This window comes from Labrus bergylta, chromosome 2, assembly GCF_963930695.1.
Source record: "Labrus bergylta chromosome 2, fLabBer1.1, whole genome shotgun sequence".
Lineage (NCBI taxonomy): Eukaryota > Metazoa > Chordata > Actinopteri > Labriformes > Labridae > Labrus > Labrus bergylta.
The window spans coordinates 12,555,314-12,572,989 of NC_089196.1; the positions used below are offsets into that span (position 1 = coordinate 12,555,314).

Below are 17,676 nucleotides of genomic sequence, written 5' to 3' on the forward strand. Positions count from 1 at the left end.
AAGCTATTCTTGTATTAGTTTTACAGGCTGGTACTTTATACCTATACGTCCAGACAGGAGGAGCTGAAATTCACCATTAAAAGGGTGGGGCAATTATCTATTCAAACAGAGTCGTATATCCTCCGTATCTACAGTTCAAATAATGAATTTGTAATGATTGTCTTTCTCAAATCATATACAGAATACATGCAAAAGAAACAATTACAGTCCAGAAAATGAAATGTTTGCCATCATGTTTAATTGAAAATCACAAAAAAAGACATGCACATCCCTTAGTGGGTGCTAGATCCAAAACAAACAGCCATAAAGAAGCAATAAGACACACCACAGAACTCCCCTTAAAGGATTTATTTAGCCAACATGCGCATGTTGGCTTGAATTGGGAGCTCCCTGGTGTGCAGATCTTCTTCCTTCTTTATGCCGTCTTCTTATTGCAAATTAATCAAATATTATTTTCATTTGTGTGAATTTGTGGAGTTAAACTCATACTGATTATGCAAAAACCTTAATAATGAATTCAGTTGACTTAGAAAACATGATAGTTAAAATACTTGTGAAAACAAAATACCTTGATTGTTTTTCTTTCATTACTAAGCACTTTAGGAACATGAGATGTGTCACTAAGGACACACTTTAATTAGTGAGCGCATATAAAGTCAGTAAGATTATCCTGTATCTGTATCCATTATTAAAAAAAAATGATACAATCTTTAGAGTTGTATTTATACAAGCTGTTGTGCACACTGTACATTTGCATTGTATTTTTATTTGAATAAGCAGTGTAGCTCATGTGATGGCAGCTGCACAGCTCTTGATTACAACCAGACAAGTTGGACTTTACTGGTTGTGACACAGTTGAAGTACTCAGCCTGACTGATTTTCCAGCAGTAGCTCACATCTATGCACTTCACTCTTTTGGTCCGTTGCATTAAACTTTTAACTGTTGTCATCTCCACATCTGTTCGCTGCAGGTCTATGTGTTGAAGTCGCCCAAGTGGCATTGGAGGTACACCTGTAGAGTCCACATAAAGATCCAGGGCCAAGTCCGCTCTATGCAGCACATCCTGTAAAACACAGTTCAGAGGGCACGGCAGGGAGACCAACGAGAGCTTCTCCAGTGAAGGAGAACCCAAAAAGAGAGACTTGAGCACCTTCTTTAAAGACATCCAGGACATGATGGGCTTCATCCGGCTGTGATCGTAGGAGAATCTGCAGACAAATTAGAAACACAACGAAGACAAATATCAAAAAGCTAATTTTGTAGCCGGTTTCACCAATCAGCCTTAGATCAAAAACCAAGGCTGGTGTTACAGTGTTATAGTTCAAATTGGATGTGGTTTTACACAGCAGGAAGCAAGTGAAAGCTCAAGCTTTAAAAAAAAAAACTTCAGATCACATTTAATGTTGCATTCAGAATCTTGCTTAAGCAACGAAGATGTACAAAAATGACCGTGCGCAATCCGCATGTTTGCGCCAAATAATGTTCCCACCTTCTTTGCTGTGCTTAGGAATTTGATGTTCAAATTTGATGTGTCAAATATTTGATTTGAAAAATATAATCACAATGGTATTAACTCAGCCTGCCCTTGGCAACACAAGGTACTCCTCTTGCTTTTAGGAAAGCTCGGAAGATGTGACCCCACAAAAAATAAAATAAGAGTAGTGACATTTAAAGGGATAAGAAATGAATCAATATAAGCAGATTTAGTGATACCATATTTCACATGATAGCTTCTTCAAACACATGACTACATGTGTCAGAACAAAAAGTGAACCCACTTGTTGTGCATTTTCTATGCAGCAAAGGTCAGTAGTTGCCATTGTTTTAAGTTTATTTTAGCCATAACAGTAGCCTTACTTGAGTGTTAGAGAGCAGAGGTTAGACAGCTGTGGAAGATCCTGATCGTCCTGCTGTTCCCCCATTTCGTCGTCTTCATGTTCCTGCAGTGTAGTCGGAGGCTCAGCGAATATGAGCAGGTCTCTGAGTCTGGGACATGCCTTAATGATCTCCAGTAGAGGAGTGTGAGGGCTAGTTTTTACTCCTTCCAGGGTTAAAGAGACCAATGAGGACCCTGATATTTGCAAGGCCGGAAGGAGATCCAGCAGCGGGCCCAGGTAGTGCAGCGAGAGGTTCCGTAGCTGGCCTGACCATGTATTAAGACTTGCAGCTAACAGAGACCCTTGACTTCTTCCTCCCATAACTTCATCATCATCATCATCAATGTTTACAGATATGGAATGGATGTTTGGACACAACTGACTTAAACCGTCCAGAGAGTCACACGATACAGCCTTCACGTCCTTCAGGCTCAGGATCAGGTGATCATCATCTGACTGTGACAAAACACTTCCTCTCCTCTTTTTCTCTGTTTGGCTCTGAGACAAATTAGGCCCTTCATCTCTGCTGTCACTGCTATACCCCTCCCACAATATCTTCCCCTCCTCCTCCTCCTCCTCCTCCTCCTTCTTTTCCTTCTCATCTTCTTCAACTTCTCTCTTTTTACTCCATTTGTCCATGACCTGTCTGTGCCTCCACACCTCCCCTAGCCTCGGTACTCCTTCTCTGTCAGTGAACTCATTTGTCTTGCTGAAGTGTCTGTTCTGGATCAGACAGCAGGCCTGTGCAAGACCCTCCATGGCCACTCTCTCCAGGAAGGGCAGGGAGAGAAGGAGGAAAGCTGCAGCTGCCACAGGATCTCCCTCTTCTTTCCCAAACCCAATATCCAGAGCGAGCAGACTGCAAAGGGGAGGAGGAGAAAAATGTGCAGGGAGAGAAGGATATGTAGGGGATTTGGATGAAGAGCTGGAGACACTAGAAGGACACCCATAGGATACAATCAAAGCCCCGCCCCCAAGAGGAAGTAGTGCAGCAGGAGAGAGGAAATGACAGCGAGAGACATCTAGGTGGCGAAGAAATCTGCAGTGGCGGGCAACTGTCCGGATTACACATCCGTCACAAAGTGTACCAGACAGGGAGAGCGAGCGCAGGGCAGGTAAACAGATTAGGGTTTCTGAAACAGCCTTCGAGGGCAGCTGCTGGGCTCCGGAGAGGTCCAGACTCCACAGACCCTGAGGGGAAATATAAAGTGATAAAGGAGTGAAGGGCCAGACAAAATAGCAAAAAAAACCCAACAAAAAACCTCCAACTATGCTGATCAAAGTATTGAAAATTATATCCTGTACTTATTTTTACATCAAGTTTGGCCAATCGTCAAAGGATCTAAACTTTGTAAAGAGAAGTTCACTGTTTATTTATTTTGATAGCTCTGATTTCAAGGAGGTGTTTGAGTGATCAAACATGAGCTGTAGTATGAGACACATTTGTCTGTTTAATTTGTGTTTCGCTATAACAATGTTTGTTCTGCTCTCTTGGCCAGGGCCCTCTTGAAAAAGAGACTTTTACCTTGTTAAATAATTAAAACGTGTAACTTTTCAGTCTCCAGTGTGAGACAGCAAATAAGGGGTTTCTGTCTGACCTGGCAACGTGCAGAAATGTGGCCACAGAGAGCAGAGGTGACCAGGCCGGGACACTTTTCCAGAGACAGAGCACGGAGTTGAGGGACCAGCAAGAGGTGGAGGGCCGCTCGGGACAACTGCTTCCTGTTGCACAGCAGATGTGTCAGCTCCTCCACTAGCTCACCTGCTACGGGGACAAAGAAAAATATAGAACAGAAGAAGCTTTAGGGGAAATCAAGCACACCGTACAGCTCTTGATCTTTAGGTAAGCCGCTGGTTGTCACTGAAGCCCTCAGTAGCTCACACAGTAAGTTGAAAGGCCCCATGATGTGTCTGAAGAAATAGTGATCCAGGTAGTTATCAGCATAGTCTTTGGCCCACACGTCGTTCATGTTGTCAGCAAGGCTCAGCAGACAGAGGCGTGTAAGTGAAAGTACAGAGCTGTCTTCATCTGTCTTCCTATTCCTCATCCTCCTCTGCCGAGGCTTCACCCCGCCACTTTCCCCCGAAGCCCGAAACAGAGGCATCGCTGGGCTGCAGCAGCTGGTTTCAGAGCGGAGGTGGATGCTGACTCTGTATCAAGATGAACCAGATAGACAAGAAAGAAAGAAAATGTCATGGCAAATTACTATCAGGTCAATAAATATGAAATAAGTGAACGATAATGAGGTTTTAAAGGCCCAGAGTTTGGGAAAGACTGCGGTTTAGATTTTCATAATGATTGTTATAATTATTTGGATGCTGATTCATAAAAAACGTAATAATAAGTAAATTATAAATAAAGTAATAAATGACAATAGGCCAAACTGTAGAAGTTGTATAAGCTCTATCTCCAGGACTTTTAGAGCTCAATTTCAGACATAAACAAGAAGGGATTTCTACTGTCTGTTCGTTGTTTCTTTTGTAAAAGAAGACACTTTGACAGGCTTTAGGTTTATACTTTTTAATCTCACATGAAAGAAGTAGATTCACTTTTAATGATTATCAAGCTACTCCTACACAGCAAGTCAATTCAGCCGAGAACATTGAAGAGGAAAGTCCGAGAGATGGGAGGATATAAATGAATTTATTCGGCGTAATATTACAAATGCAATAACTTATTATTTCAGTAAGACCTACCCGTCAAATCAATAATGACACTTTATGTCCACTGAACAAGAAGACACGGATGTAAAGAAAAAGAAATGAGTAACGACCATGGTTACAGAGGTGACAGCCAACCTTTGCTCATTGCACTTCCTGACTGAATGTGGAGAATTTGAAGACCTGAATTTCGTCTTTCAGGCATCATTTCCTCTAAGGCTTGACGGACTATGCCCATCTAATCAAGAAACAAACCGTGAACGCCAATATTGATCTATATACCAAACCATCTGTGCATTACCAGTTTATACAAATTGACCTTTTTTTTTTTTCTTTTTTTTTTTTTGCAGAAGCCACCCATGTGGTGTAGTCCTTAAAGACAATAATTAGGGCATAATACCCACAAGACTGTGTCGGGGTTAATATAGGGATAGTAAAGGGCTTCGAAAGCGTTTTTCATACAGCATTTACAAGTTCTTTAATAATTTGTGAGCAATTTGAGGACCAAATGTTTAGTTTCATACCATATCATATTGGAAACTATGAGAAATAAGAAACATGTTCGCTTCTGTCAACATGTTCCGTGCTCCACAAAGATTAAGTGTGCATTGGTAGACAAAAAGTAGCCTATAAGTATTTAATAACACTGTTCACAATGTCCAAAGGTTCTGATTCATTTATTTGATTCAAGCAGAAACAAACAAAAAGCAGGATCGATTACCAGGGGAAATTAATTGTTCCATACATGATGAGGACACAGTGATTACCTTTATGAAAAAGATTATCCTAATCTTATTTCAATTTAAGATGATCTTAAATTTAAATATCTCTAAGTTGTAACACTTAAAATGAAACTAAATGAAATAGTAGTCTTGTTGACATAGATTACTACCACCATCAGCTCTAAAAGCTCTAAAAAGCTCCATATAGGCCTTTGTATTGTTTACCATATTCTGCAACAATTGGCTCAACAGATATACACAGAGAAATACAACAAAGTAAAAAGTATGCATTTTTTATACAGGTGAAAAACACCTAACACATTATTTTACATGAAAATAAAAATAAAAACAGGTCGGAGGGAGAAACAAACTGTACTTACATTTTGGGGATTTGGTAACTACTGTATTTACTCACATTAATATCATTTTGGGGGGATCTTAGATTTTTAACTCTAAATCCTTCTTTTTTTTTATTGAATCTAAAATCAGTGTCTCTCATGTGTGACTTCATTTGCTTTGCTTATTCTAAAAAGTTGTACATGGGCTTCCTTTTTCAAACATGAACTGAATCAATAAACTACCACATGATGAGACACAATCTTAACTATCAGCATTTGACAAGTTTTGTAAATATTATGTATTCGATTTTTGTGTCTGTTGTGAGGACTTTAATGAGTGCAGATATGTGATAACTGGCGGTTCCAAGCACAGTGTCGCCCTCTAATGGCTGTGGCAGCTATCACTTACAGTCCTTACTGTCAGTAGGGCATGTCAGTAGGGTCAGACACCATCGTCATGTCTCACTTATATGCTACTGCTATATAACCCTCTCTGCTGTCTGGACCAGATGGTGAAGATAGTCGATTAAAGAAACTGTGAGCGTGCTGGAAGTGTCAGTTACACATTTTGTGAATTCACACATTTGTACATCTTGAAATATGGTTTGCGACGAGAAGCTGCCCCTTGAATAACTGCACATTAGAGAGAATAGCATGAAATAAACCAAAAGAATAGATTTCTTAGCATTCTGATTTTTACATTTAAAATCCAGAGTCAAAGAGTGATTATGTCTGAATACATTTTAATTTACAAAAGACAAACACATATTCAGCAATCAGTGCATTTAATTCCCCTTCATCTAGCAAATATTCATAAGACACATTGTATTGATTTACATTTACATCATTAAAAATATATTGTGGCATTGAGGAAAATCTACATTGAGCTAAAAAGAAAAACAATGTCAGCCATAAAGCAGTCGTAAGAAAGTTAAATGATTTTGATCTTAAGGCACCAAGTTAAGTAAAATTTGACTTTCCACTTAATCAAATCAGAATGGGATTTGAAGTAAAAATGTAAAATCCAAAGTAAGTTTAAATTTGTTTTTAATAGTAACTTCTTAAGACAATAGCTGGAGACATACTGCTGCAACATGATTTTAATTTCATGAGAAACTGAGTGAGTTAAAGTGAAACCAAAGATAAAGATAAAGATAAAGATAGATCCCCCATTTGTGCATTAGAGATTAGAATATGATCATGTGCCTTTGTCTTTTCAAACACAAGATAGGAGTGCACTATTAAAACTGGATGAGTGAGTAGAACTGAGGTCTTCTGTTCTGTTCAAAACAATCTCAAAACAATCTCAGCAACAAAAGCAATGTCCTAAAGATGACTAACTAAGGCGAGGCACCGCAGCTACACGGCGCACCTTTACAACACCAGGACAAAGTCTGACATTCCGATTGAACTTCTAGGACCGTGTTTTGATTTCTTAAGGCAACAATGTCATCTCCACATCAAATAGAAAATAAGTCACACACTCTGGAGTCCACTTGTTCTTTTAAATGTGCTAGTTTAAGTGAAAGATTTACGTAAATAAAACTACAAAGCCTACAACAAATAAGCAAAAGATCAGATTTTTTTTTCAGATAGTTCAGTTAAAATATAGAATTAGCAACAAGCCAACTAGCTGCAATGACTAACAGATAACGGGAAAGGTTCACAGCTCTTGATAAGTCCCTTATTTCCTGTGGTAAATCCTGTAATCAGCCATTAAGACTTGGAGAATACAGAATTTGAACACAGCTGACCAAAGTCTTTCATGACCCTCACTGAACCTAATTTAAAAAATCTTCAGGATTTAACAGTATAATGTTTAATGTGACAATGTCTAAAGGGAAGTGTGTAGCAGCAAAATGTATGAAGCATGGGGTCGTTTGCAGCTGCTCAAATATTATCACTGATGTGTTTTAGTTGTTCAGTCCTCTTCAAGCTAAGTTTCCTGGTGGGTTTTAGGCAGTGAGACGCGTGAAGGTGAGCAGATGATCCAAGTGTTTACTCATTTTTGTCTGTGAAAGGAACCACCTTCCTGCCTGCGACAAACACCTCCACTATGTTTCGATCATCACCTGCGAAATAGGAAGTAACCAAACATAAAGCAAGTTAGTCCTGCCACACTTGAGTCTGGAAACTTTAGGACAACTAAAATGACACTCACCCAAATTCAAGAACTTCTCCAAAAGGATCTGAAATTATAAAAATAAACAAGTGTTTAACTGGAATCTGGTTTATGTGCTCCATTGTACAGTATTAAGATAGTCCCCAATTACAAACCTTTGGTGCGTCAGACTGGATCAGGTCCATGGGTCCACCAGGAGCAGCTACATTCACCCTCAGAGCGTCAAAGTCTTTGCCCACTTCAAAGTTCCCTGTTTGGTCGTCCATGGACAAGGCTAGAAAAAAAAAAACATGTCATAAAAGATGCTGTTGTATTCCCTTCACCCCCGTAAAATCACAATCAGTCACCACTGAAAATATCTTCCTGCAGCCTCTGGTGTAGTGAATCAGGCATTTCTGCTGCACGCTTCTCATACAGACTATCTTAAAGTTGGCAATGACACTCCAGCTTAAACAACTGACTTGTGATAGGGATAGGGGCAAACACGGAGACACAAGTTTTTTGTTGTTGTTAATTCTACACAATGCCTCTGTTTCTGAGTGACAGCTGGGTTGTTAATATACTGGGTTGTTAATGTTATACCTTGGCTGCCTCCCAGTGTTGCCAGTCTGAACACCTCTTCAAAGGTGAGTGTTTCGTGTTCCGGGTCCTGGATGGTCAACACTTTGGACGAGTCGAGAGCTCTCCTCACAGCGTCCAGCATGGAGGCAGAGTAACCCCCTGCAACATCTGAGCACAGGGCGGATACACCAAATGAATACAAATATGTATTATATTATATTTCACAAACATGTATGGTGGGTATATAAAAGGAGAACGTCAGATCGAGGCCTGGTAAATCCAGTTGGATTTATAAACCAGCAAAGCTCCCAAAAAAAGTGATCAGGTGATGGTCAGCTGCCCTGCGTGCCAAACCTCTACAGATTACATCCACTAAAACTATAAAATGAGTGACTGCTGCAAAACCAAACAAGTACAGAACAATGTCCTTAATTACTTCAATGCTGCAGAATATTGAACTCGAGTTTCCAAGTGTAAAAATATGCTCCTACCTGTTCCGAGCCCCAGCTTCACTTTATGTTTCAGGACATTGCGGACGTTCAAAATACCACTGCACAACCTGGGCAGATGGGAAAAAAAGAGGTTTCTCATACAGTGTAACAATGATCAGAAGAATTGTATATTATGTTTCTACAAAGTCATATATTTGAGACAGAAGAATATATTGCCATGACAACCCAATTTCATCATATGAATCATTAAAACCTCATCTGTTGCATTTCTAACGATTTACAATGTTATACAGTGTTATACCGCTTAGTGTTTTTGGATTGTAAAAGTAAGTGTTTTGCATAATCTTTAGGGGATCTTTTTTCTCCATAACATTGAAGCTGTAATCCAGAAGCTATGTGAAACTTACGAAATGTTGGAGTTGGGACAATGAGACAAAGAGGCTCCTGTCTCTCTGAACAGATTCAACTCTTCATCGGAGAGGTAGCAGCCATGGGCCATCACTGTCTGTAAATCATAACACCACAAGTAACACCTTTTTAAGGCATTCTTATAACAGCATTTTTATTAATAGGATGTTAGTGTGACTTCCCCACCTTGTCAGTGAGCAGGTTGTATTTGTGGTAGATGTGTGTGTAAGACTCTGATTCAGGAAACATATCCTTTACAAGCTTCACCTCCTCAACGTTTTCGCTGATATGACTCTGTAAAAAAAAAAAAAAACATTAACTGTATAACAGAGGTTAAATTGGTGCCTTAGGGGAATCTTGGAATGATATAGACAATAGCATTGAGACAGAGCAGGAGTTGTGTAATAAAAGATAACTTAAGTTTCATGTCTTTTTATTATTATTTTTATTTAATCTTTATGGCAGGTAATTAACCCACTGAGATCAAGATCTCTTTCACAAGGTGACCTGGCCAAGAGGGCAGCAGCAGCATATGTCATAATAAATATGACATGATTAAGTAACAGGAACGAGGAACAGACAGTTTTAAAACATCACAGGAACACAAGGCATAGTGGCGTCTGGTTCTTTGAAGGTATGAACATAAATAAGAAGGAACTAAACCAATAAGAGCTTTATAAATAAGACTCAGCCAGTATATATAGCTGCACACCTTCAAAGATGGCCAATCAGATTTAGTGTACAAGTCACAGTGATGAGTAATGCGTCTACAACCAGTAACAAAGCTCAACGAACAGTGATACACGGTGTCCAATGGCTGTAAACATTTGGCTGAGGCGCCCATATACAGCACAGCTCCATAATCCAACAAAGGAAGAAAGGTTGATGAAACAAGAAGTTTCCTCACTCTGAGGGAAAAGCAGGATTTATTTCTATAATAAAATCCCAACTTCACCTTCAGTTTAGAGGCCAATTTAGAGAGATGTGCTTTAAAAGACAGCTCACAATCAATAAGAAAACCCAAGTACTTGTAGCTTTTGACACGCTCGATTTGATTTCCTTGGGAAGTTAAAGTCAATGGGACATTTGTTGGTACTTAAATGTTTAAACAACATGAACAAGCTTTTTCATAGTTTAGGAACAACTTTTGTTCCCTCAGACAAGACTGGACAACATTGAATTGTCATGATGGAATATGTATTTTTTTTATTCCTGCCAGGCAGCGTTTGACTGCTGAAAATAGTGTTTGCATGTACTTACTATGTTCTTCTAAAACCCCCACAGGTACAACTCTTTGTGGTCTCTTTGGAAACAGCATCCAACAGTCCCCTGTGGACATAGCCTGGTTTGGTTGTCACAATGAGCTCACCTGAATGTGCAGGTTGTTATTCTTAGCGATCGCTCCCAGCTGTCCTAGTAAGGCTCCTGTGCAGGATGGAGCGAAGCGTGGAGTCACTACCGGCTTTACCCGTGGGTACTACAGGAAAAAATAAAACAGAGTAACAGAGTCTTAAAAAAAATCAGACTAACCTGAATTGTTCCCCCCCCCCTCGAAAAAAAATCTTACCTTTTTGTTTAAGAGCTCTGCAATGAACCTTGAAGGGGGGGATACAATAGAAATTGTAACTCTTGCAGGTCAGTCATACATTAACAGATTACAAAATACTCAAAACATGTACATCTAAAATGTTAACTCAGCTGCAGCAGATTGTGGTTACATATATCAAACAGATATGTTCTTACTTTAATCAAGAAACCTAAGTTTAAGACGCATATTAGTTCAGACCATAGACTATAAAAAGAAGTTCAGACCAGGATAGTCACACTCATACATCCTGTTAAAATGCAGGTTCTTTCAATATTTTTCCCCTCTTTCAGCTCTGTACAGTGGAGCTAGACCCGACTAAACATGCAAAAGAGCCTCACACATCTGCTAGTATTAAAACGTCTGTACCCACCTGCAGGTTTCTTCTTGAGACTCCTGACTGGTTTCCTTGTAATGTTTCACAGAATTGTTTCTGTCCATGCACACCTTACCCACCAAGGCACGCTGTCCAAAGTCATCTGAGGAAAAACAATGATGTGTGAGTCACAAAGATATGCACTAATCTTTTGATGCTGTTTTCCAGAGAGCCATGCTTCTTTTAAAAGACACATTTTGTCATCAAACTATAACCATTGGTGTGAGCTCATAAGCTGAGTTGGGTTTTGAGCTCACACCAGATTTGCTACTATTGGGCAGCTTTTCTGTTTAACATTTTGAGCATGACATTTTAAGACCTTACACTTTCCATCTTGACCATGATAGCATGATGACGCAATGTGAACAAGGTACATCTGGATGTAAATGAAGACTGAACACAGATTTCTCTAAAAGGATCGTTCTGAGCAGATAATACGCCACACTGTATACACTCAGTACCTGTGTGTGTTTTTGAACTTTCACCTCATCAACAGTCTTCCTAATGTCACATGTTCTTTTTTGGTTCTTCATCTGTGTTGCAACATTTCAAGTCCTTCACATATCAAAATGAAATACTGCCATCACTCACATGCCCTAATCCCTGTCTTCTTACATTTTAGACAACTCGGACAATGTTACCACACATCCATGCACAGAGTATGAAGAACAGGGAAGTTCAAATACAAAGTTCATCTATTATTGTTTCCAGCCCTGTCTGTCAGCAGTACTGCAGTCTTCAGTCATCATTAACCCTGTCTTGTACAAGTGTGCAAGACTGGCTATGGACGCTAAGCTAACATAGATCTTTTTAACATAGACTGTAAATATGATACATTTAAGCATCATTAAACAAGACTTAATGAGAGTACGACAGACAAAGAAATAGTCTAAGAAATGGTCTGATTAAGAAATACACTGACATATTTTTGTCATATCCATCAGTGCACAAACTGACAAATACTGCACAGTGTTTTACTTGCAGCTACATTTGTGAACTGACAAGTTGTTTGTGTTCATTTGTTTTAAACGCACAGTTGTTTATGCATGAACAAATGTTTTCAGTTATTCTGGTTACAGCTTAGCTCTGACTGAAGGGAGATCCAATCCGATTTACAGAATTGCAAGTTGTCCTGCATGATTTTTACTCAAAAACCAACAAAGTGTGAGATATTGATCAAGTACAAGGCCCTGAAGTCTACAAGCTATGAACAGACAGAGCAAATGTAAATGCCTGTACAGAGACAGGAGCATAATACAGTCTGATATTACACCTATTAGACTAATGAGGTAACTCAAATTTGCATTGAATTGCATTAAGAGCAATTTATTTTCACATTGTATCTTTGCCCAGCTGGTAATTCAGTCATGTTGTAGAGGATTTATGGGATGAGGGGTTGGATTTTTTGAGCATTTAGGTTGCACAAAATGTTCAGTTAATCAGTAAAGAACAAGTTAAGGAATTACTGAATTAATAATCAGCTTTGAGCAAGAAGTTCACATTCTTGAAAGAATTATTTCCATGATTATTTTATCCTAGAGCGGTTTAATGTAAGACATGGTTAAATCAAATGACAGAGAGGGAGGGAGGGAGAGAGAGGGCCTGGTAATTATGAATTACCCCACTAATAAAACAAATAACTACATTTAGAGGACTATTGTTTCATTACTGCTTGTGCTTAGACAGGCTTCTTAATTAATTCCATTGTTGTTGACCTAATTAATAAAATCCTTAAACAGTCCAATAACCTTTCATAATCTGAGATTTCCGCACAATAGGGGGATTCTTTTCACGTTTTCATGTTTGTAAAATAATAATTGATGGTTAAGTTCTTTAATTCTAAGTTGATCCACCGTGGAACAGTTCACCTTTTTTAAAGACAATCTCCAGACCAAGAAAACACTCCTTTCAATGAGAAACTCGGGGTTCACTGAAGAAAACCTGCTCCCCACCAGGTTAGTTTCACAAACTCAGTTACCATAGTAGAAGGTAAAGTTACCCCCCTATCTGGACCGGGCTTGAGTTACCCCTCTTTCTTGGGTTTGAGTGACCTCTCTGTCTGAAACGGAAAACCCAGAGTTTCCCTCATTTCAGGGTTAACTGACTCAGTGTTTGCAGAAAACCTTGAAACAGGCCCTAGGTGTAACCTTCTATATCTCCTGTGTGTATCTAGGTATATGAGCTACAAAATCGCCTGTTATTGTCTGTTAACAGTTAAAAATTAATGATTTTTGTTCAAACACAGTAGTGTGCATCACTGAGTTCTGTTCAAAGAGAGGCATGTTAAATACTGCTTTTGACATGTGAACTTTTTAACTAACATTATGAATGTGATTTGTGGATTTTCAAATGGTTTATTAACTTCAAACACAGAACATATGTGAGATGGGAAAGTAGCCTACAGGGTCACACCCAAGCCACATTGTAATAAGTGTAGTGTTACAAAATAGTGCACATGATGTGTCACTCATAGAGTGTGAGAGAGCTTTCTGCCACAGTGACCAAACATCTCCACTCAAATCAGGCAGAACATGTGTGTCAGTATCAGTTTTCCCTGGGACCTTGAACTTTAGACCAAGAGAAAATATACCACATTGGATTGGATTTTGTATGCAAATATAGTTTTTGTAGTATTTTTACCACATTCGTAAAGATTATATCAATTACATTGAAATGTTTGGGAATTGTTGGAAATTCTCAAGCGCGCCTACAAACAAAGGCTGAACATCAACATCAATAGTAATGGATCTGCTGCTCAGAACAGGACAAAGGTGACAGTTCAACAACCCTGATTACACAAAAAAAGACTGAGTAAGTTTGGTTGGGATAGAATCGTTACAGATTCATGTGAGTGTTTCTCTGTGTGTGTTTATGTGTTCAGGGTTGTGTAACACAACATCAAGATAAGGTATAGCCTACAGGTGAAGTACAAAAATGTGTTTCTGAACTAGTTGCTTTCATGAAAAGCATGCTGACTGAAGTACTTTCTGTTTCACTGCTTTCAAGGTTATGCATTTCAACTATACAGGCTTAATGAGACGGTCAAGGAGCAAAGCATAGATCCATTATCATTATACAGTAGAGTCACTGCCCTGCTGGTTACAGCTGACTTCTTTTCCTACACTCATAATATAATTTGGCTTGTTCATTAACAGATTTTCCTTCATTGATTTCACTATAACTTTGCATAGATATGTATGTGTTATTTTAAAACCTCCGAAACAACCACTTGACTCTTCCAACTACTCTCATGTGATTTTGATTCTGGGACAAATATTTGACAGTATTATGGTCTTTAAAGGCTTTTCTAGTTACATGCTACGTTGCCAGAATTGAATGCCATAATGCCTTGCCACAGGAGAGACATCTTTTTACTCAAAAAAAAAGGACCAGTGTTTCTAAACAGAAAATAAAACATGAAATGTGTGTTTTTGTGTGTGTGCCTGGAGTGTAGGACATCTTACTTGCGATCTGTCCTAACAGTAGAGAAGCTTCTGTATGTATGGTAGCGTGGTAACATGCAGTGGTTGTTCCATTTCTCAGAGTCCGTCTCTGTAAAGCACATGGGTTCATGTTACAGGATTAACATTGAAAAATATGTGGTCTAGCTAGAATGAATAATTGAAATCCTTTAATTATAGGCAGTGTGACAATAGAGTGGGCCTCACTAAATGTTTCAATAGTGCAAGTTCAAATGTCATTCACTCACAACGACATGTGACTGATGCGCCATGATGTTCACAGTTTGATGGTAAATTATTTCATGATGCTAGAAAACTCACCACAACTTGGGTGTAGACTTTGTTGGCAAACTCAAGGTCCTTGAAGCGTGACTCCACAGGGAATGTGTAGGTATTGAGCCACTGCAGTAAGGGCATGTCCAGGGCTGTGCCAGCATAGCTGTACTGTGATGCATGGATGTGAGTGTCCACAAGTCCTGGCATGAAGAACTCACTGCAACGTAGGAACACATTGAAATGGTCAGAACACTACTGCTATTAGACAATTCTTTGTATTCGGTATTTTATTGATGTGATCTGCTTACTGGGGTGCCAGCTGGGTGATGTTAGTCGCACTGAAACCAAACGTCTGAGACAGTGTGTCTACTTCTGAGCCTTTACCGATGAAAGCAATCTGAAAGCAGAAATGGGAATCATCAAAGTGCTATTGGATAGTGCAGAAACAAATCACATTTAAGATGGTTAATGTGGTCAGGGGGGGACACTTGGAGTTATTTTTCTCTTTTTAATCGTAACAAGAAAATATTCTTTTTGAGATTCTTTAAACATTTTGTGTCTTTGTGCTAATGCAGTTTTTGCTTCCATTCACAGATCAAGGTCTTTTATAGCCAGCCTGGTTTATTCCCATAATGCCAACACATATAATGTTTTTTTTTACCAATAGCAAAAGTAAACTGGTAAAGGAAGACTATAGTCTCCAGACGGTTGAAGCATGATTTAAGAATATTAACCCCACTGGTATTTGAAGAGGCTTCCTCAGACTGTCGAGATTTTGTGCCTGAAAGCTGGTAGGCTATTATGTAACAAGTGTTTTATCTTTCAATCATCTTTTTTTTATAATCTTCTTTAAAACCGTTTGCGCAAAGTTTAGTAGGAGCAGCTGGAGTGAGTGCGTATCTATTTGAGTAGGCTATATGCCTATAATTCAATACTCAAAACACACGTTTTTAAAGCCATAAAAAGTAAGAGTAAAAGTATCTATTTTAATCATTTGTAATCCGAAAAAATCTGTTTTAGCATGTTACGAACCTTTCCATCAGTATCCACTCCGAGGAGCGCATCTTCCAGGACCTGCAGCGCTGTTTGCGGGGTCGAGTGGACAAATGTCCCCCTGTAAACGTGCGAAACGTCGGTGTGGGTTCTGCTACTGTTTGACATCCTTTCAATTGACCGTTTACAGTCGAGTAGTGAGATACCTGCAGCAGACACAGCGCACCGGGGTTTTTATCCTCTGAGAACCCTGGTCACCGAGATCCTGCAGTACGCACGGCTCCACCTGACTGCAAAGACGACCTGCAGCCAATGAGAGGAAAGGGTGTGTGCGTGTGTGTGTGTGTGTGTGTGCGCGCGTGCGTGCGTGCGTGAGTGCGTGTGTGTGTGTGTGTGTGTGTGTGTGTGTGTGTGTGTGTTGTATAGTTTCTTTCTGTTTCGTTCCCATGGTTTTCGTTTAAACAGATGAGAAAAAGGAAATTTTACGATGATTATAATCATACTGGAACGCGAGAGAATGTCAACATGCTCTCTTTCTATCCATCTATCAATACTGAAAGATAGAGATCTTTTTTTGTGATATTGTATTATTTCGTATAACTTGTTTTTTCTCAGGTTGTGATCATTCACATTATTTGATTTAACGGTTACTTAAATATTTAGGGTGAATATTGGTAAAAATGGACACTTGGTAGTCAACCCCTCCTCTGACTCCAGGGTGAGAGAAGCTGTAGTCCTGCGCTCACAAAGCAGACAGTGACATTTCTTTGCCCTCACCTATTCATTTTTTATTTTTCACCCTAGCAGCTGCGAGGTTGTTGAATATATGTGAACACATAGTTTTGTGTGCGTGGCAATTAATAACTGCATTACTATTTGCTCTTGGGTATTGATTGCTCTCTCGAGATTTGAAATAAATATGGTTCCATAGATATTGCTTGGAGGCAATTTAAGTGATGTATCAGAGAAGTCGTTGTTCAGTCAGTGTATTTTGTGCTATGCCACGAAATGGATATTGAAAAAGGAGACGTTTTCCCCGTGCTCTTGCTTACCCACATCCTGAATAGCCTATATTTGTAATTTTGTAATTTATTTCAAGGATAGCCCCTTGAGATGCATCATCTCATTTTCAAGGGTGTCCTTACGAAACATAAATTAATCATCATAATACAAAATCAAAATAAAAGGTAAATCCAAAACATAAAACCAAACATTTTAACACAGAGACACCCACACCACAAACACACACACACACTCACATTCACTCACACTTAATGCTCCCCCAAGCCACCCACCAACCAGCCAGTATTACACAATCAGAAAAAATCTGAAGAGAAAAAAAAATATATATAATAAGAAGAATAAAAAAAAGAAAAAAAGAAAGGAAAACCTCTGCATATATATATGCATACACACTATACAGTACTTACTTACTTAGTATATGAAGAGTATTAACGGCAAGGGTTTAACTATTAAATAACATCCTCCTCAAGGTATGCAGTCACATTATTATCAAGGCACAAGTTTACAGTAGCTTAGGTCTGATTGCACTTGAAATGGAGTGGGCTTACTTTTTGAAGTAAATTTGGTTAATTGCTATAAACTCAACTCAACACAATGCTGACCTCAACATGGGTTCTAGGAAATCTTCTAAATACATTTTGAGACGTAAGATGCAAATAAATAGTTTCACACTTAAGATAGACCACAAAGGGGGACATCTTTCAAGTGACAGCAAACAGGTCTTCATGTTCAATATGTACAAACCTTTAAAAAAATACCTTTTATAAAAACATACAAAGGGATGCACAGACATACACTTCCCTTTGGAAGTAAAACAAAA

The 17,676-nt window shown here is 39.0% G+C and overlaps 2 protein-coding genes across 2 annotated transcripts; both read right to left on the minus strand.

The window, feature by feature from the left end:
- Nucleotides 1-216: 216 nt before the first annotated feature.
- si:ch211-214j8.12 (uncharacterized protein LOC100000539 homolog) lies at nt 217-4,813 on the minus strand. The gene is made up of 5 exons (XM_020657169.3): nt 4,576-4,813; nt 3,761-4,029; nt 3,477-3,643; nt 1,859-3,069; nt 217-1,209 (listed from the first exon to the last, which is right to left on the minus strand). Exons 2-5 carry the CDS (start codon nt 3,981-3,983, stop codon nt 816-818), a joined length of 1,995 nt encoding a protein of 664 aa, XP_020512825.2. The 5' UTR covers nt 3,984-4,029; nt 4,576-4,813; the 3' UTR covers nt 217-815.
- Nucleotides 4,814-6,325: 1,512 nt separating this feature from the next.
- On the minus strand, nt 6,326-16,110 carry gda (guanine deaminase). The gene is made up of 14 exons (XM_020657975.2): nt 15,873-16,110; nt 15,149-15,237; nt 14,886-15,057; nt 14,568-14,655; nt 11,101-11,206; nt 10,710-10,737; nt 10,512-10,619; nt 9,329-9,436; nt 9,142-9,239; nt 8,774-8,841; nt 8,304-8,450; nt 7,877-7,995; nt 7,761-7,788; nt 6,326-7,671 (listed from the first exon to the last, which is right to left on the minus strand). Exons 1-14 carry the CDS (start codon nt 15,999-16,001, stop codon nt 7,598-7,600), a joined length of 1,362 nt encoding a protein of 453 aa, XP_020513631.2. The 5' UTR covers nt 16,002-16,110; the 3' UTR covers nt 6,326-7,597.
- Between the last annotated feature and the right edge of the window lie 1,566 nt (nt 16,111-17,676).